Here is a 19,603-nt window from a genome sequence, read left to right on the forward strand (position 1 = left end):
TAGTAAGGAAACATCTCTCTTCCAGATCTCTGAGAGGGTGTTGAACTACTTTGTGCAACAAAGTTATTTTAATGCTCTCTGGATGCAGTCAAACTCAGATTTGCTCTCTCTCTCTCCCTTTCTGTGGTTGAAGGGGAGATGAAGCGAGCGTGGCAATTTGTTCCAACCACTTCGGTGCGGACGTTCCCAGGCTGTGCTGAATCATCTGAACCCGTGCCTGGGCATAATTGCTCACTGTCAGCTGTGTCCTGGGATCAGGGCTGCATGCCGAGTGCTCAGGATATTTTGCTACGGTCTACAAAATATGTAGTGCATTGCTGGGAGTCCAAGTGTAAGCATAACAAGCTTACAGACTGGTAGCTTTAGCACAGGGGATCTCAATCACTGCAGAAAGGTTTGATGATATTTTTGTGGCTGGTTTCCTGGATTTGGGAGTACCTGCTGCCTGGTTTTAGGTCTTGCTGGGTACTTGGCTCCTGCCAAATTTGGCTCCAGTGACTCAGAGCAGTGGCCTGCTGCTGTGTTTCTCTGTTTTCCCGTTGTTTTCCAGGGGTCTGATCGCCCTGTGAGGACGCTCACTGGTGTCCCAGTGACGCAGAGGCTTTGAGGGAAACCATGCCGTGTTCTGATAGCAGTGATGTCGCAGGGCAGCCACACTCACTGCCACCCAGTGCTCCCACAGATACGTGCTCCTTGACTCTGGAGTTTGCAGTGGCAACTTGCTGCACTTACTGCTTTTCTGGATTTCCCTTTACGTGCAGTTCTGAGCTTGTGCCTGTTGTTTGCCTTGGGAACCTCACTGCTATTCCTGCGAGCTCCTCCCGTCAGCTCTGTTCTATAATTACTGGTGTTCTTGAAACCAGATCCTCCCACGTGGCCTGCTGTGGATTGGTGGACGAGGGGTCTGTAAGCAAAGCCAGCACCTTGGAGCAAATGCAGCAGAACTTGGAGGTTCAGAGAGTGATGACTTTATTTCCCTTTGGGATGGTAAAGGGGAGTGTTCCCAGGCAGCTTCTTGGGCACTTCCAGAGAGGAAGCAGGGATGTAAAAGCAAGCCTGATGCTGGGCACTGGCTCTACACTGGCAGCAGGATGGGCATGTGGGGTCAGGATACTGCACGTCCTGACAGCCTCACAAGCTGCCTTGCGTCCCTCCCAATACTAGAAGCGGTTTGAGCTCAATGCAGTGTGCCCAAAGCATTGTCCTCCTGCAGCACATGGCCTCCAGAGAACAGCAGCGTCTTCTTCCCTGGCAGCCTGTTCATGCAGCGTGGAGCAAGCTTGTTTTGCAGTGCTTGTATAGGCATGCTGCAGCCAAGCTGCTGGCCCACAGCTGCACGCCATCCCACAGCCAACGTGCCCACAGGCAGCTGGGCAAAGCACTGCCCAGCATTACAGGACAAGTCATGTCACCTCTGCTGTGCCCTGGTGTGAGCAGGGATGGTCCTCTCTCATTACCAAACTTAATGATCTTCTCAAATGACGACACATCTGTGCATTTTCCAGTACTGAGAAGGTGTCACCTTTCTGGTAGCTGCTTGTTTCCTGGATGTGCTCCTCGTCCCATCATTCAGCCGCACACATCCCCTGCCCGCTCTGGGCTGTCCTGAGTTGACAGCAAAACACAAATATCAGTTGGCAGTTTCCAGCGTGAGACTTGGCAGTTTACTTGTTGAAAGCAATCCTGGAAACATTTCATATGGAATTGAGCAGCGTGGTGTACTGACCTGGGGGAGGCGAGGCTTGCGAGCGTGACTGGGAACAGGTGTCCAAATCCATAATATGGGAACAAACAATGACACTTGGCATTGAGGTCCAAAACATGACGTCTATGTGAGCTCATGCAGCAAAGAAAGGACGAGGAAGGAAGCACTACAGAACTCAATTATTATTATTTTTGATGATGAAGGAAATGGAGGTATGGGGGTTGACAGGATTTGCTGCAAGTCAAAGCAGAACTTTGGATAAAAGCTGGTGAGTGTTCAGCTCTTTGGTGCCCATCCTCCTTCCACCCCTTTTGCAAAAGGGAGCTGTGGAGCTCCAAGGCTGAAGAGGGCAGAGCGCCTCTTTCTGGAAAGCAGGTGAGCTGTGTAGGGATGATCCTGTAGAAGCACGAACACTCATCCAGTATGTGCCATCTACAGGTTTTGCAGCACATCAGATATGTCTTGGAGCCCCTGGAGCCAGAGGTATCTTTGCAGCTTCTGGAAGATGAATTGAAAAGGAAAAGCAGCCCCTCCTGCAGGTCCTGCCCTCCAAAAAAACCCAGCACTAGAGAGAAAGCAGGAAGTTCCTTTTGGAGTGCATTGACCTGGTTCTGGGGACAGCTGTGATGCAAAAAGAGAAGAATCCAGTGAGTTTCACAACTCTTTGACTTATTTCTCTTCCTCAGTATCCAGGAAGTGGATGAGTTGTAGCATGTGGCTGATGTGTGATTCATTGGCAAGCCTGGCAGCTTGAGGCAAGCAGGGGAATCTCCTGTACTCCTTTGTCATATGTTGTTGAGTAATTAGCAGCAACACAGTAATAGCAGCTCAGGCAGCACCTGATGCTTAGCTGGCTGGGTTATACTTGGTGAAAAGCAGACAGCAGCAGTGGAGGAAAGGACAAGGAGTGGACATCCATGGTGTTGGGGTAGATGCTTTCTCTGCCTCGCCAGCTCCAGTTGTTTATTCCTGCACGGAGCCTGCCTTGCAGCCAAGGCTTCTGAGTGAGGGAGGAAACACTTAAGTAGTAAGTGCTTCTGGAATCTCATTAGCTAATGAGGAGGCATGCTGATCTTTCAGGAACAAAAAACAAACATGTTTTCAATGGTTGCGTCTCCTGGTTTTCTGCACTTGGTTACCTTTCCTGTGTTGCAGCATCTGCTTAGCTATTATTTGGCTTTTATTAGCAATAGATGACATGAAGGAGGAGGAACAAAAACTGGTACTTGATCATCAGATTTCGGAAATGGTGACACAATCCAAGGGATGTCTACAAATAATGGCCAATAAGAGTCAACCAGTTTTTTTTAATGGAAATCAGTTCGGTTTTTTGGTGTGTATTCAGTGTGCACTCCATCTGAGAAAACGCTCCCATACAGTGCTGAATGCACAATCAACAGGATGTGCATTTGGATGAATTTGTTTTGATTTTTTTCTCCAAATGAGCACAGAGATGTGCTTCCATGGTGAATTGGTTTCCTTTCGTGGCGCCCTGCGACCTCCTTTACAGTAAGTCAAACAACTGTTGGAGCAGGTCAACATTGTGAGCCTGGGCCATTTCTGGCACTTTCTTTTGCCTGGAAGCTTCCGTCTTCCAAGGAGGAGACACACGTGGTGACAATGCAGCATGCAGTGGGGACTGGACATGGAGCTGCCACCAACCCTGTCTGAATAAGAAACAATTGTGAGGGGCATAGAGGTGGGAGAGTTCTCTCCATCACAGTGAGCATGCTGAGGTTGCTTTTTTTTTGGAGCTCACCCTCAGCAAAACTACACCTGCTTTAAAGATGAAGTCCTTCTAATTATAAGCACTTTGTTTTAATTTGATGGCTGCCAGCCCCTCAGTGTCTGTGCTGGAATGCATGTCTCTGTGTGCAGTGATGAGGAACTGGGCTGCTCCGTCACATCCCTTGCAGCCCTCCTGCACACCCTGCAGGGCAGTGGGCACTTCTCACACCCTAAAATGCCTGGGCTGCAGGCATCAAGTGGGGAAGGAGCTCCTGGAGATGAGAAGGATCCTTTGGGCATCCTCTGCCCTCCACACAGCCATCCTGGGTGTCACCCCTTGGAGCTGTGCAGGATCCCCCACTGTCCCTCTGTCCTCTCAGAGGGATGGAGCTCAGCCACCCCACTCTGAACCAAGGGGCCTGCAGGGAAGCAGCACATCCCCTTTGTGCTCATGGCTGCTGCTGTGTGATCCTCTGCAAACACTTTCTGCCCTCAGAGGCACGCCTTTGTTGGGGCTGGCAGGAGGGGATCTCCCCAGTGCCTGGGACTGAATGAAGCGTCCTGGAGGCTGGCATAGTTCTCTGTCCTCTCTGCACGTGCCAGAAGAATGCAGCACTAAATGGAGTCAAAGAAGCTGTTGCACTGATTTTAGTCAAGCCAGTGCTGGCTTGTTCTTTACACTCAATCCTTCAGCTGAAAGCATGAAAGGGCTTGGAGGTCTCTGTGTTTGGCTGCTGCCTCCACTCCCAAAGTCAGAGGGTCTGGGGTCTGCACATCCCCTGCAGCAATGCAGGGCCATGCCCAGCACCTTGCAGTGTGGGCACAATCCCTGCTGCCTTTCATCTGCTGAAAGCCTGGCTGAAATTAATGCCTCCCCCCCCCTCTCTATTTCCCTTGTTTGGAAAACTGGGGAAGGGCTCAGGGAAAGGCAGGTGTGCAAACAGCTCCCGCAGCTCCCCTCTGCTCTTGGCCTGCAAGAAGATATTAAAACAATACATTCAGAACTTTCTGGTAAAAGCTTTTCTCTCTCCATGGGTGGGATACATATCCTTGTCTTGCCCTCGCTGACATGGGACACCTCTGCTGGAGTCTGCTGTTGCTGTCAGATGTGTCCTGTCCTCTGTTCTCCCACACCCCTGGGGTTTGCACAGCCATCTGCAGCTAGAGCAACTCTAAGCACAGCCTTGGAGTTGCTTTGGTGGGTCTGGGAGAGCTTGCTGCTGCCCAGGAGTGCAAGGTCCTGCGTAGACCTCCTTCTACCATCCTACCCTACCGACTGCTATCCAGACAAAAAGCATTTCCCTGATGTGTGTGCATTTATTTATATATAGACTTTAAACAGATTCAGCTTGTTATCCTCCATCTCCAGCAAATAGGTTTTCCTGCCTGCGTGTGTGCCCCACTGCGCTAGTGGAGGCCAAGGACAACACAGCCCTGAATGGTTGCTCAGTGCTGCCCAGGAGGCACAGGCAGGGAACACAGCACTTCTGCAAGCCCTGTGCCCCTTTGCTGCTCCCGACAGAGCTGTGGGTAACACCACAGTCCCAGTTCCTTGACACAGTGCTGTCCCCACAGCTCTGAACTCGTGGTATGCAGGGAATAAGCGAGAGCAGACCCAGGTTATGTTCTGGCACCAGCTCTTGGGGTGCCTGGCTGCTGGCTTTGCAGCACGCTGACATTCAGCTTCCCCTCTGTGGATTTTGTCCTCCCCCCTTGGCACTGGCTGCTGCTCGCCCATCTGACCTTGCTCAGTGCTGACAGCTTCCCAAGGAGCTGGCTGCAGCACAAGTGCCAATGACTGGGAACAGAGGGGGGGGGGATGCTGCAGGAGGGCGAAGTAGCCCAGGGAGCCCTGTGCCACCAGCACCTCTTTGCTCACGGGTTGCCCTTGTGCAAGACCCCTGCAAGCAAGGTGCACGCTTTAGTGCATGAAGATGCTAACAGTTTAACTGGAGTCTGAGAACTGGGGCTGTCCTGGGGAAAGCTGGATGTCAGTGGCTTGTTTGATGGAAATAGAGCATCTGGATTCTCTACCTTAAAATAACTCCTTTATGGAAATGGCTGCACTCTGTGTAGAACAGGCTTCAGGCATTAATTGCTGGAGCAGGACTCAGTGCAGGGGTTGAGATCTGGAGGCTGGGATGTGGACACTGAGCAAGGCTGGGAACAGCACCAGCCCAGCAGGAATGGGATGGATGACTACAAACAGGGAGAGGAGACACGGGGAGAAGGGGCCCACGCTGATCCTCCACAGGAAACCCCGGATTAGGACATGGGCTGGGTTGTGCAGCCAGACCCATGGCTGAGCACAGCCCCGCAGCTGTACGAGCAGCAGCAGCAAGCTCAGCTGAATGGCTCTTGGCAGAGGAGCCGGGGCTGGTTACAACAGGAGTGAAAATAAACACCACTGCTGTAACGGGAAGGAGTGGGAGAGAAGGAGCTGGCAGGAAGCTGTCACTCTCCCAGTGTGAGGCTGGGACTTGCAGACCCAGAGCCCTGCTTGTGCCCCCTGCAGCCGCTGGGCTGAGGACAGTGTGGAGCTGAGCTCTGTGCTGGCAGCTGCAGCGTGTGCTATCTGAACCCTTCCGGTAGTCCTGGCTGTGCCAAACCCTGTCCTTGGCTGCCACTGTGACAGCACAGGGTGCTGATGGCTGCAGGGGACATTGCCCAGGGCGGTGCCTCTGCTGTGGGATCTGCAGGGTGGGGAGCACCGGCCTCTGGTCCCTGGGTTGTGGGCTGTGGGCTGGTTGCTGTCCCGGGATCAGTCTGCTGGGCTTTACACACGATTCCAGCAAAGCAGCCTTTAAGGAGACCCAGGGTCTGCTTGTCACCATGGAAAGGACACGAAGCAAAGCAGGATGGCGGGGCTGCACCCATGGCACTGACACGCCTCTCCCTCTGCCTGCAGGCTAGTGCAACTGGCAGGGTCCATCTCGGATAGATGCGGATGATGCCAGAGCTATGACAGGGATTGCAGTCCTGGCACTGAGGGGTGATCAGTTATGGAACAACTACAGGAGGAAGTACCTGAGGTCAGGGAAGAGGAGGAGGAAGAGGAAGAGGCAGTGACAGTGCCTAGCGGAGCCTCGGACCCAAGTGTAGGACCAGACAGCTCACTGCCCTCGAGCAGCTACACCGGTGAGTGGAGCCACATCCCCCACAGTCACAGAGAAGGGCCTGCACGTGAATGGAGCTGGGCTTCTGGTGGTCTCACGCAGTAATTCATTGAGTGCCAAAGCATGGAGGATCTATTTCTTCCTCTGCAGTCACCACACAGCCGGTGGCAGTGGGTTGGGAGATGGAAATAGAGCCAGGAGGGGGGTGAGCCCCAGAGTGTGCATATTGAATAGGGGAGGTCTCCCAGGGTGCTGAGAACCATTCTTTGTCTGCTTCTTGAAATCCTCAGTGCAAACTGATCGTATGAGTTATGCTAGCTACACTGCAAAACTTGTGGAGAGGTTTCACTGCCGAAAGTTAAGCTCTAGAACTCAGCACTGATGTGGAGCCTTTTAGCTTCTGACAGCTCTGTGGCTCCATACATGGCATCAGCCTGTGGTCAGTGCCTAATCTCAGAGGCTAACCACCCAAACACAGCTCTGGAGGCGGTGCTGGAAATGCCTCATCAGCCCCATTCTGATGGGGTTGGGTGCAACGCTGTGCTTGTGGCTGCTGCTCAGAAGGACAGATTCTGTTGTGTGTTTGCAGACCTTTCACAGAGCTCCTCTCCCTCCCTGTCAGACCAACTGCAGATGGGCTGTGAGGAGACGGCCTCGGGGGCGCTGAACGTGGAGTGCAGAGTCTGTGGAGACAAAGCCTCGGGCTTCCACTATGGTGTGCACGCCTGCGAGGGCTGCAAGGTGCGTCCTCCCCAGGGAGCGTGGGGTTCAGCCTGGGTCAGACAAACATGTCCCACTTCTTAGCTCGTTACGCTTTATTTTGTAAAGCAAATCCTTCTACCCCGATGGGGACCTTGGCTTTGCTTTTAAAGATGCTGTCTGTGCTGCAGATCAGCCATGAGCTGCGTGTTTATCCCGCTGGGATCGCCGGCCACAGCTTGGCCGCACCTCTAAAATTCCTTCCCCCGCACCAGATGCCAGCGGAGCTACATTATCAGTGAGGCCCTGCCAGACTTCCCTGTAGGCTGGGGCCCACAGCCTGTTCCTCCATCCCTCCCTGCTGGCTGCATGCAGTATCACACACCCAGTCCCACTGTACCCCTTTTCCCACCACACCACCTCTCCTTGTGGCTCTGTGCTGAAAAAAAACCAGTGGAGGATGAACCTTGAAGCTGCTGTGGATAACAAACTGGCCTGATCCTAAAGTGTGGGTGCTAACGCTGCCGTTCCCTTGTTTCCCTGCTCCTCATCCCACTCTGTGCAGGGTTTCTTCCGCCGGACGATCCGCATGAAGCTGGAATATGAAAAGTGTGAGAGAAGCTGCAAGATTCAGAAGAAGAACCGGAATAAGTGCCAGTACTGCCGCTTCCAGAAATGCCTCTCATTGGGCATGTCACATAATGGTGAGCGTCACTGTTTTCCTAGGCATGCTGATGAGGTGCCCTGGGCCATCTGTCCCATGAGCAATTCTTCATCCCAAGGATTCACGGGCAGATAGTGACAGGACAAGGGGAAACAATTTTAAACTAAAAGAGGGGAGATTTGGGTTAGATGTTAGGAGGAAATCTTTTACCCATAGGACAGCAAGGCTCTGGCACTGCTTCTTAATGCTTTGGGTGCCCCTACCCTAGAGATGCCTGAGGCGAGGAAGGGGCCATGGGCAGCCTGAGCTGGTGGGGGTACCCAGCCCACAGCAGGGGTAGGACTAGGAGGCTGTAAGATCTCTTCCAACCCAACCATTCTATGGTTCTGTGATTCACATGGAGAGGCCATATGTAGCTTGCATTACACTGTGACTTTTTTTGCCAAGGAATCAGCTTCTTTCAAGCCCAGCAGGGCGTTGGGCCTCATCTTCCATTTCTTTCCTACCAGAATGGGCTTTTTCATCCTGCCATGCAGGCTGGCTGCTGGCACATTGCTCTCCCTTTTGTGTTGGCCCGGTGGGAACTAGGCAGACAGCTTGCTGGGATTTTTGAACTTCAGGTGGAACCATCTTGCTTCTGGCCCAGCCAAGGTGTTTATGTGGGAAGCAGGGCTTGTGGTAGAGCCCATATGAGTGGAGATGGGAGGCTATGTTGTCTGATTCTCTGGTTTTGCTCCTTGCAGCGATCCGCTTTGGCCGCATGCCGGAGGCAGAGAAGAGGAAGCTGGTAGCTGGGCTGACGGCAAGTGAGATCAGCTGTCAGAACCCACAGGTGGCCGACTTGAAAGCTTTCTCCAAGCACATCTACCACGCCTACCTGAAAAACTTCAACATGACCAAAAAGAAAGCGAGAGGTATCTTGACCGGGAAGGCCAGCAGCACCCCAGTAAGTTCTCTCCAGTGGCAGGCAGGGCTGGCTGCAGCCCGTGTGGGGGGCTGTTCTCTGGGCTCGTCTTCCTCCTGCTGTAACTACTGCACGTGCACCAGTTCCCTGCTACGTGGTTTTTACATGTCTTGCCACATGCTGGGAAAATTCCCACCTCTCCTCAGACTTGTGCACGTGTGTGTGGGTGCCGTTTACCAGTGCTCCCTTAGCAGCAGCAGGAGAGAGCAGCAAATGGACAGGCAGAGGCGAGTGTCCTGGGCAGAGCATGAGTGCAGCAGGTTCCTGACCACTCTCTTCTTTTTCAAGCAGCCTTTTGTGATCCATGACATGGACACCCTGTGGCAAGCAGAAAAGGGGCTGGTCTGGAAACAGCTGGTGAATGGGATCCCCCCCTACAAGGAGATTGGCGTGCACGTCTTCTACCGCTGCCAGTGCACCACTGTAGAAACTGTGCGGGAGCTCACCGAGTTCGCCAAGAGCATCCCCAGCTTCATAGGCCTCTACTTGAATGACCAAGTGACTCTGCTGAAGTATGGGGTGCACGAGGCCATCTTTGCCATGCTGGCCTCTATCATGAACAAGGATGGGCTGCTGGTGGCCAACGGGAATGGCTTCGTGACCCGCGAGTTCCTGCGTAGCTTGCGCAAGCCCTTCAACGAGATCATGGAGCCCAAGTTTGAGTTTGCTGTGAAGTTCAACGCACTGGAGCTGGATGACAGCGACCTGTCTCTGTTTGTGGCTGCCATTATCCTGTGCGGAGGTGAGCAGATACAGAATCCCCCAGGGATATGGGGACTGGAGGGACCGGGCTGCAGCTAACCCAGTGCTTCAGCAGGGCCTTTGCTGGCAGAGATCAGGCATGGGTGCCTTATCATAGTATCATAGAATGGTTTATGTTGGAAGAGATCTTTAAGTTTCATCTGGTTTAACCCCCATGCCATGGGTTGCAAGTCTTAGAGGGGTGAGAGTAGAACTGAACAGTTCTGACTCCCAAGGTTGGACCAAGTACCATCCCTTTCTCATCAGCTGCTCTAGGACGTGCAGTCTGAGGGCATGCAGTTTCCCCCTTTTCTTGGTTGACCAGATTGGAGTCACTATGGGTGGGTTCCACTCCCCATCTCCATGCCTCCACATAACACCACCTACCATCCTTCCTCCCCACAGACCGTCCCGGCCTGATGAACGTGAAGCAGGTGGAGGAGATCCAAGACAACATCCTCCGAGCGCTGGAGTTCCACCTGCAGTCCAACCACCCGGACGCCCAGTACCTCTTCCCCAAGCTGCTGCAGAAGATGGCTGACCTGCGGCAGCTGGTGACAGAGCACGCCCAGCTGGTGCAGAAGATCAAGAAGACAGAGACAGAGACCTCCCTGCACCCTCTCCTGCAGGAGATCTACAAGGACATGTACTAAGGACCTCTTATTTATGAGAATGAAGCCATGGATTCCAAGCGAGACTCTTTGTACAAAAACAAAGAAAACCTTTCCCCATGTCTTCCATTTCTTCTACTGGAAACTCTTTTCTACACGACTCCAATGTACGGTACATAGGGCAAGGCGCCGGAAGGTTTTGCAGTCACCTCCTGGTAGCTTGGGACTTCCATTGACACACTAATGAATTTACTAAGGCAAATCATAAGCTACTGTTTCCATTACTGTGGGGCCTCCAGAGCAGCCGGGTGGTTTGCATGGCATGGACAGGGGATTCCTGCAGCAGCCTGGGGCTAGTGGGGGCTGCTCTGGTTGTTGAGAGCCCCCAGCGTGGTGTGGTTTCCCCGTGGGCAGCAGCAGCACTTGGGGTGTGTCTGTCATATTGCACTCTGAAGATGTAGTCCTGAGCTGTGAAGTTTAGGACAGTGGCACAAAAGGAAGTATTTCTCTTCCCCAAGAAAAAGCGGGCGTATTTGAAGATGTGTATGGCTGTCCTAGCAAAGAGCCTTGGCTGCAGCCCCCCTCTCTGTGCTCCCAGTGCCTCCACTTCAGAGGAACCTGTCCCTTAGCACCTCTGTGTCAAAGAAGGGAGGGAAGGGGTTGACTCAAGAATTCACCTTCGGAGCTGAGGCCCGTGATCCTTTTGCTTCCCCAGGCAGTTCTGTGCAGATAGGAGTTCCAGAAAGGTCTGCACAGGGCAGGTTTGGGATGAGGTGGCTGTGCAAGCTCCCTGCAAGCACCAGAGCAAGCAAAGCCTTCAGCAACACCAGCATGGGGAAAGTCACGGTCAGCCCACAGAGCCCAGGGTGCTGACAGGGCGTTTGTGGGGCTGTGGGGAGGGAGCACATCGCGGGCTGGAAGGTTCTGCAGAAGAGATCTGGTGATCCATGGCACCAGTAGAGCAGCCCTGACGGGGGAACAGCAGCACTGGGGAGCGCAGGAGATCGCTGCACCCCAGCCTGGTGTTGCTGCCACCAAAGTGTGCATGGCCTTCGCCCCTCTGCTTAAGGCTGTGCCTCAGTTTCTCCCTCCAGGAAAGGGAGCCAGGCTGCCCTTTGCACAGAAGGGGAAAATGAAAATCAATCAGTGTACTGGTTGCAAAGAGCTTTGCAGCTGTAAAACACAGTATAAACACCAACTATTCGTTAGTGGGAGGGATGCTTCCCCTGCCCTGTTCCACCCATACCCTGAGCTTGGGGACAGCTTTGGGTTCTGGCCTTCCCCTCCATGCTGCTGGGCTGGCAATCCCACACCTGCTGCTGCCCTCTGCCTCCTCACTGTGCCTCAGTTTCCCCACCCTCACCTCCCAGCCGTACCTTGCAGGGCTGTTAAGGAGTTACCATTTCTAAAGCACTTTGAAGTCCTCTGGGGAAGGCACCAGAGGTGTGTGCTGCTCCCAGCATGGGGGTCTGTCCCCAAAGCCCCCGCTGGCCCCCAAAGCTCGGTGGCACCCCCAGGGCACGTGGACCCCTGCGTTGGTCACCTGGGGAACTTTTTGCTCTTCCCTTCAGTGTAACAACCCTCAAACTGAAATGTATATTTTTGCTAGAAGTACAAACCTCCAGGTGTTTTTAATAATATAAATAGTGTCTGCAAACTGATGACTTTAAATAAATCTGAACTAAATATTTAAGCACCTTTTAGCACCCAGCCCTTCTGTGCAGGATTGAGCACTCAGGTTGTTTCCAGCACAGGGCATGGGATGCATTTCTATTCCTGCCTGCATTCTGCATTTCCAACGGGACCAAAAGGCAGTGGGAGCGTGTTGTCAGTGATGTGGTCTCAGCTTCATTTAAGTGCTCCCTGCCCCAGATCTAAAGTGAACCAGCATAGTGAACCTGCTCAGGTGCTACAGGGAAAGTCACACCGTGTCCCTTTGCATTTCCCATACCTGATTTATAGCAATTTGGGGATAGAGAGCTTCCCCACACCTCCCACCAGCATAAGGAAAAGCAGGGCAAGGGTTAACACAATTAAGGTGAGGGTGTGCCCACCCCACCAAGGTCATAAAAGCTCCAGAGGTACCTCTCACCCTCTGTACTGCTGGAGGAAATGGAGCCGAGCTCACTGGTGGCACCGGGGGCACAACGGGGTCGGGGGGCGTCTGTGAGACCCCTGTGCAGGTAGGGCTTGGGGAGGAGGGCTGCTGGAAGGCTTTAGGGGAGAACGGGCTTTGAGCAGAGCCCCATTGAAGGGCAGCGTCGTGTCTCTAGAATTCCCATCTTTCCCCCCCCCCAGCGTTTCCCCTGGAGAGTGTTGGGTTGAAGAGGAAAGCGCCCGGCGGCCCCTCCGAGCTGGAGGTCCAGGGTGGGTGCCCCGTGTTGAGGAGTCCCTGCTGCCTTCTGCCCCCATGAGGAGCTGAGGGGGTACCTCAGGGTTGTGCAGTTCAGGCCCCCCCTCCAGCCCAGCCTCGGGCTTCGTTTGCATAGCAATTAGCGGGGGCATAAGGCTGAGTCGGAAGCTCCGCTGGGGACAAAACGTGGTCGCATCCCTAAAAGCCACTGCTGGGGGGTGATGCTCCATCCCTGCGTTTTGGGGCCGCCCCCCGGCCACGGAGTTTCTCCCTTTCCGCAGGAATTTTGCCCGCGGTTCGTGCAGGTTTGGGCAGCGCTGCCGATTCTCGCACGGCACGAAGGTTCCCCCGGCCCGGCACCGCGCTCCGGGAGAGTGAGTGAATGAATGGGGACGGGTGGGGGGAGGGGGGGACTGGCAGCGGGGGGGTGACTCCTCTTCGTGTCTCCTCTGTGTGTCCCCGCGCTCCTCCAGCTCCCAGCACGACCCGGAGCAGCCGCTGCCCGCAGTGAACGGCCGCAGCCTGGTGCACCCCCGCCGGGGGGGGTCAGAGCCGGGGGCGGTGGTCCGGAGCCGGGGGGGAGCGGGGCACAGCGCTGCTGCCAGCACAACGCGGGCAGCCTTCGGACTGCCGCGGGCGGAGGAAGAGGATGGCACTGAGAACATCCCGGCACGCGGTGACCCCCCCGGATGGGCTGTCCGTGGAGGATTCGGCTCTGCGAGAGCTCGGAGTGCCGCAGGTGGGTGCCGGGCTGCCCCAGGACCAGCGGGGCTGCGGGTGGCGGTAGAGCACCCTGCGTGTGTCTGCCCTTGTCCCACATCTTTCCCCCCCAAAACAAAGCCGTGCTGGGGCTGTGGGAAACTCTCCTGCTCTCTTTATAAGGGATGGGGGCACCTGAGTGCTGAGCCTGTGTTTTGCGGGCAGCAGGACCCGACGGTGGGGTGGGATGTGCTTTTCTAACAGCTCCTCTGTGCTCAGGTTCCCGCCTGAAGGGACTGAGATCAGATCCCAGTTCCCCAGCCCCCAGCAAAGCAGTGCAGACGGCGTGGGCTCAGTGCTCGGAGGTGGGTTCAGTCCCACGGCTGTGCAGCCCCTGTCACCCCTCTTGACCCTCTGGTGTGAAGCCACGGGCTGCAGTGCTGTGCTGTTCTGTTTGTAGGATCCCACAGAGCTCGGTGCTGCCGCAGCTCCGGTATCCATCGCAGATCTGAGGGCACGCAGCGAGGCCGTGGTGTGCGGCATTTGCATGGAGCGGGTCTACGAGAAGGCACTGCCGGAGGAGCGGCTCTTTGGGATCCTCCCCAACTGCAGCCACGCTTTCTGTCTGGGCTGCATCCGCACGTGGAGACGCAGCCGGGACTTCCCAAACACGGTCAGCAAGTGAGTGTCATAGGGACACACGGGCAGTGCAGGGATGGGGTCACTGCCCCACTGCTCTGTGCCCTGAAGTCTTTCCTTGAGAGTGGGAGCTGTGATGGGGATGGGATGAGGATGCTGGGTGCTCCCACGTGGGTATTGAGCTCTGCCAGGGCTGCTCCCTTTTTAGGACCCATCTCAGGTTGGCTATTAGGAAAAAAATCTTACCAGGAAGATGGTCAGGAATTGGCACGGGATACCCAGGAAGTGGTGGTGTCACCTGGAGGGGTTCAAGACGTGGCACTGAGGGATGCGGTCTGTGGGGGTGGGGTTGGACTTAAGGATCTCAGAGGTCTTCCAACCTTAATGGTTCTATTACATTCACTCAGAGCCTGCCCAGAGTGCCGGCTCACCTCCACCTACTACATCCCCCACAAGTTCTGGCTCTCAGATGGAGACGAGAAGCAGCAGCTCATCGAAAGCTTCAAGGCACGGACAGGGTGAGTGCACAGCACCGCGGGCTCTGCAGCGCTCCAGCAGTGCTCACAGCTGCTGTTTGAACCCTGCAGGCAAATCAGGTGCAAATTCTTCGCCCGGAACCACGGCCGCTGCCCTTTTGGCTCTGGCTGCATCTACCTGCACGAGCTGCCCGGTGGGCGAACAGCACTGCGGCACAGCCGGCAGCGCCTGAGGATGCGTGCAGTGAGTGGGGCAATGCATCATTTGGGGTAGGGGCACCGTGGGGCCGGGCCTCACCATCTGTCCTGTGCCACAGGAGCGCAGCCCCTCTCCCTTGGAAAGCTCTGATGAGGAAGAAGATGAATTCTACCTGCTTGAATGGGCTGTCACCAGCGCTCTGCTGGAGCTGGAACTGCTGTACACAAGTTATAGCCATGGGATTCTCTTTGAGGACATCAGTGATTCAGACTGAACCCTGGGTATTCGCTGGGTGCTCTTGGCTTCAAGGAAGCATCTTCTGGGAACGGAATAATCCACTTTTAATGCTTTGAGCTGCTCCTGGCTTTGGTATGGGGGGAGGGAGGACAGCTGTGGGGTGGGGAATGGGACGGTCCGGCTGCTGCGAGCCTGGCTGGAGCCCGTGGAGCCGGGTGATGAGGTGGGGAGTGTGGGGCAACGGGGTTCAGCCCCTCCTGTTGCACCTCTGGGAGACTGCAGGAGCCGGGATGGGGAGGGAGGTTTTAAGGCACAGAGTGCTGAGAGGAACGGGGAGCCGGGCTGCCCTGGGGCGCGGTTTTAAACTGTTTTTAGCGAAATCTAGGAACGACGAAATAAAACACAGCGCTGACGCTGCCTTCACCCTCCCGTCCGAGCGGCTCGGCGCGTTCGCCTTTAAGGGCTCCTTTGCACTCGGCACGTGGGATCATTTGCATACAGCGCGCGCTTTCGGTTTTTTTTGCCGCGCCGGGTGCGGAAGTGGCGCGCGTGGCTCCGAGCGCCTCATCGCCCCCAGCACGGATGGGCGGGGAGGGGAGCAGCGCTCTGCGTTCCGCCCGGAGCTGCGGCTGCCGCCGGAGAACGGCGTGTGGAGGTGCCCCATAGCGCTGCCCCATAGCGCTGCCCCATAGCGCTGCCGTGAGCCTCGGCCGGGTAACGCGGCCTTCCTGGGGGTCCCCCCATAACCCTGCCCCCCACACACCCACACCCAGAGCTGCGGTGCTCTGGGAGCATCCGGCGGGTCACTGCAGGCGCTGCTCCGCTCCCTGTTTCCCTGCGGGCAGATGGAGCTTCCCTGGCTGCAGCAGCTTGCCAAGCCCTGCCGCCTGCTGCTGCACGCTCTCTCCTCCGGCCCCGCTGGGACGCTGGCTGCTCTCCGTGCGCTGCAGCGGCTGCAGGCCCAGGAAGGACCGGGACACGCGTTCCCCTGGCGGAGCTTTGTGGGCGCGCTGTGTGCGGAGGAGCCCACGCTGGACGGGCCGGATGGAGCCCTGGCTGTGTGAGTCAGCTGCGATCCCAAAACTCGGGGCTCATTGGGAGGTCGGGTTCATCAGGTTCCCAATTCCTGTGCACCCGGTGCAGTGGTCCGTGTGTAACGCTGTGGATAACGGTCCTGCTGCTTTTCTGCAAAACCTACTGGAGGTGTTTGCTGTTCTCTCCAACGTCCTCCCGCTATTGCACCTCTCTTTGCAGCTCAGGAAGGCACATAAGAGCTCGAGTGCTTTGCAGTGATGCAGCCTCTTCTTTTTCTCCCCTTTTCCAGCAAACCACGGCTGCTGCTGCTCCCCATCCTGTGCCAGAGGAACCTCTTCTCCCTGCTGCATGCAGTAGCAGCAATGGTGCCCACAGACTGCCTCCACCAGCTGCTGCATGCTGCAGGGCAGGACCCCCAGCCGGACCCCTGGGTGCACGCACTGGGGGTGCTGCTGCTGCGGGGAGAGGAGTGTTCCTCCCCACCTCCCCCTGCCCTGACGGTTTCCTGCCAGCAGAAGCTCAAGTGTCTGTGCCAGAAAATTGCCCAGAGCAAAGCGGAGGGGAGGAGGAAGCTGAAGTGGTGCTTCCCCAAACAGGATGGGGATGCGGCTGGTTCTGTGCATCCAGGGGGGAAGCGCAAGAAGGCGCTAGAGGAAAGCCTGGAGCTGAGTGACGAGAGGGAGGAGAAGAGGCCACTGCTGGAGGATGCAGTGTTTGAGCTGCCAGGAGGGCTGGATGGCACAGCTGGGGTGGGAGAAGAGGTGCCTGGGGAGACACTGGGGAATGGATCTGCACAGAGCCCAGCTGGGGCTGCCTTGGAAAGCCCCCAGCAGGATGCAGACAAGGAGCCCGGGAGGATTTCGGGGCTGGAGGTTGCAGCGGAGGTCCAGTCCTTTATCCAGGTACTGGAGAGGGCTTCATCTTTCTCTGGGTTTCAATCCTCCTCCATGCTATCTCTCTGCATTCCCTTTGCCAAGCCTTCCCTGCCTTGTGGCAAGGTGGTGGGTGCTGTTTTTGCAGCATCCCTGTGTCTCCTGGGGACATCTCTGCAGCTTCCCTGCTGTGGAAAAAGTCTCCTGGGTCCTTCAGTCTGCTGCTGTGTGTATGGCATGGGCACCTGAGAGACTAGTTTGGGATTTATGACTCTTGAGGATGCTGCTTCTCAAAGTGCTTATCCTAGAAATCAAGCAAACTGACCAACAGCTCCCCACCTGAAGGTTTTGCTCCCCTCTTTCAGCTGGTGAACTTTCAGAGTCTGACTTTCTTTCACCTCACTTTCCCTAGATGCATGGACCAAGGCTGAAAATGCTGCTGCTGCAAGAAGCCAATGTAAGTGGTTGTTTTGCCTTCATCCTTGGTGCAGGTGGGCTAAATGGGCTTATCCCAGGGCCTCCAGAAGGAGTGGGAGAGGAGATGGGTTTTGTAGGGTGACTGGCAGGAGACAACAGGCCAGCTGTGTCACCTCCTCTACAGCACGTGGATCAGGCCAGGAGGTAGTAGGGAGGAGAAAAGCCCTAGAGCAACATTTTGTGGCTTGGTTTGTTTGGTGCATTAGCCAAGGACGGTGTTTCCCTGCAGCGCACAGAGCTGAGCATCCCACCTGAGCTGCACATCCTCAACAGCTGCTCTCCAAGCCAGGTGAGAACTGGTATCCTCGCAGCTGGCGGTGCTGCTGCTGCCCCTGACAGCCCTGTCCTTTCTGCTGTCCCCAGCTCGAGGGGCTGTGCTCCTTCCTCCAGCTCTCCACGTGCCCAGAGCAGCTCTTGGTGCAGTTCTGCAGCTGGTTGCTGGCTCTCACACCTGACCTCAGCTATGCCAGTGCAGCTGTTCTGGCTGAGCAGCTCTTCTTCACACGAGTAAGTGCTCTGGCAGAGCTCTTCCAGCCTGACTGTGCCCTGTTTCTTTCTCTGCATCCTCACTTCTGCCTTTTCTGCTCATAGGTCCTGTCCCTCACACAGCTGCCCTCCCGCCACCTCATGGCTGCTCTCACCTCATTCTGCTCCAAGTATTCAGAGCCCTTCTGTCAGGTCCTGGTGGCTCCCATCCTGCAGGAGCCAGGGCAAGGTGTGCTGGGCTGCCCTGACAGGAGGGGTGGGAAAGGAGAGCTATGGGAAAGCTCTGACTGCGGGGTGCTGTCTTTTTGAGGGCATTTATCACCCTAAATGTGTGTTAGGAACCACAGTGCTGGTAGAATCTGAGCAAGTTAAGCTGGGATGGGAGAGGAGTGTAAGGATGCCTGGTATTGACAGGGAGGGAGATGACACTGGCTTCCAGCATCAGCCTTCTTGGGGGAGGGCTGCAATCCCTCATGGACTTGGGGGTTCCTGACAGTTCCTAAAGCTGTGCTGAAACTGCCCAAGGGAAGCATTGCTGTGCACAGACACAGAGATGTGGCACTTGGGGACACGGTTTAGTGATGGTTGGACTTGATCTTAGAGATCTTTTCCAACTTTCATGATCCTAAACCCTCAGCAGGGCAGCATCCCCCACTGCTCGGAGATGTTGGCAGTTCAGCTTTTGCAGCTGAATGAAGGATGCCGAGTTCTCCAAACAGCAGAAGGAGGCACCACTTGATTTCTGGGTGTCCTGACTGGGCCATCCAGAAAGGGGCAGCAGGAAGGGGCAGCACACCCACATGGGTTTGGCAGCCTCAGCTTTACCCCTGCAGGTGCAGAGCAGATCAAGTTGGTGTGTGACCTTGTAGAGGAGTGCCTGGAGCCCGACTACGTGAGAATGGTGTTGGGGTGAGAGACGACGAGCTGCAGAGCGTGCAGCCAGCGAGGCCGTGTGAGCAGCACGGACATCTCCTGTGTTTTGCAGCCAGGTGCTGGCAGTCCCTCTGACCGAGAAGCTGCTGCCGGTGGTGCTGGCGGCGCTGGGCAGGCAGGTGAGGCTGCATCGTGTGCAGCTCCAGCAGCTCCGGGCTGAAGGCCTGCAGTGCTTCCCGCTCTCTTGCAGGAGCCGCTGCCCTCCGAGCTCTTTGACCTCCTGGTGCTCACCCTGTGCCAGCAGGCTCCAGCCTTTGCCACATCGCTGAGCTACGCCAAGCTGGTGACGGCTGTGCTGACCACGTACAGCAGCCAGGTGAGCGCAGCCTTGCGGCCACCGACCCTTCACGGCTCCCTTCAACCTGTTCTGCAGTTCCACATCTGTTCTCCCCGCAGCTCAGCTCGTCCCACCGCAGCCGTCTGGCAGCAGCTCTGGATGGCAGCAACGCAGCCCTGAGGAGATCGGTGCAGGCGGTGCTGGGCAGGTGTGACCTGCTGCTGGGTGGGCTGCCCTCCTCTGGAAAAGCTCTCATTTCTATCCTCTCTTCCTCCTCCTCCAGGTGAGCGGTGAGGAGCAGTTGGAGGCTTCCATGGATGGAGGGGAGGATGGCTGTGTTGCAGCTCGCCAGCATAATGGGGACACAATGCGTGGCTATAAAAGCCAGGGAGGGCTGTGGGTGTGTGAGAGCTGGGCTGTGGCTGCACAGCGCCCTCCCAGTGGGTGCTCAAAGCTGTGCAGATAGAGATTTCCTCAGATAAAAACTTCCAATTTGCTTTGTTCGTCTCGTTTAAACTTGAAGGGAGTGGAGGAGTGGGGAGGAAAGGGTTCTGCCACACTCAAGATGGCGTCTCCCACCCGCTATGTCTCACTCAAAATGGCTGCCCCCGTTCCTACTCTGCCACTCTCAAGATGGCCAAATCAAGCATTCACGATGGCGTCTCGCTATACCACAATTCTTGTTCTGCCAC

General features: G+C 55.9%; 3 protein-coding genes across 4 annotated transcripts; all 3 read left to right on the top strand.

The window, feature by feature from the left end:
* Positions 1–6,435: 6,435 nt before the first annotated feature.
* On the top strand, positions 6,436–10,270 carry PPARD (peroxisome proliferator activated receptor delta; the record flags this gene model as incomplete). Of its 2 annotated transcripts, XM_079546387.1 has the most annotated exons (6): positions 6,436–6,571; positions 7,139–7,290; positions 7,814–7,952; positions 8,656–8,858; positions 9,168–9,618; positions 10,023–10,270. In XM_079546387.1, the coding sequence occupies 6 exons, from the start codon at positions 6,436–6,438 to the stop codon at positions 10,268–10,270; spliced, it is 1,329 nt and encodes a 442-aa protein (XP_079402513.1). The 2 variants fall into 2 exon arrangements, with proteins under 2 accessions (XP_079402513.1, XP_079402514.1); XM_079546388.1 differs by lacking the exons at positions 7,139–7,290; positions 7,814–7,952.
* Positions 10,271–13,230: 2,960 nt separating this feature from the next.
* Positions 13,231–14,868, top strand: LOC306955199 (putative E3 ubiquitin-protein ligase makorin-1; the record flags this gene model as incomplete). Its single annotated transcript, XM_079546446.1, has 5 exons — positions 13,231–13,320; positions 13,741–13,961; positions 14,327–14,437; positions 14,507–14,639; positions 14,713–14,868. 5 exons carry the CDS (start codon positions 13,231–13,233, stop codon positions 14,866–14,868), a joined length of 711 nt encoding a protein of 236 aa, XP_079402572.1.
* An 808-nt stretch (positions 14,869–15,676) lies between these two features.
* On the top strand, positions 15,677–19,268 carry FANCE (FA complementation group E; the record flags this gene model as incomplete). Its single annotated transcript, XM_079546447.1, is given in 12 exon segments — positions 15,677–15,891; positions 16,156–16,768; positions 17,151–17,195; positions 17,445–17,504; positions 17,579–17,722; positions 17,807–17,930; positions 18,535–18,610; positions 18,687–18,753; positions 18,825–18,950; positions 19,036–19,119; positions 19,195–19,201; positions 19,204–19,268. Coding segments are annotated over 12 exon segments (1,626 nt in total).
* Positions 19,269–19,603: the final 335 nt, after the last annotated feature.

Source organism: Tetrao urogallus, assembly GCF_951394365.1.
Source record: "Tetrao urogallus genome assembly, chromosome: 24".
Lineage (NCBI taxonomy): Eukaryota > Metazoa > Chordata > Aves > Galliformes > Phasianidae > Tetrao > Tetrao urogallus.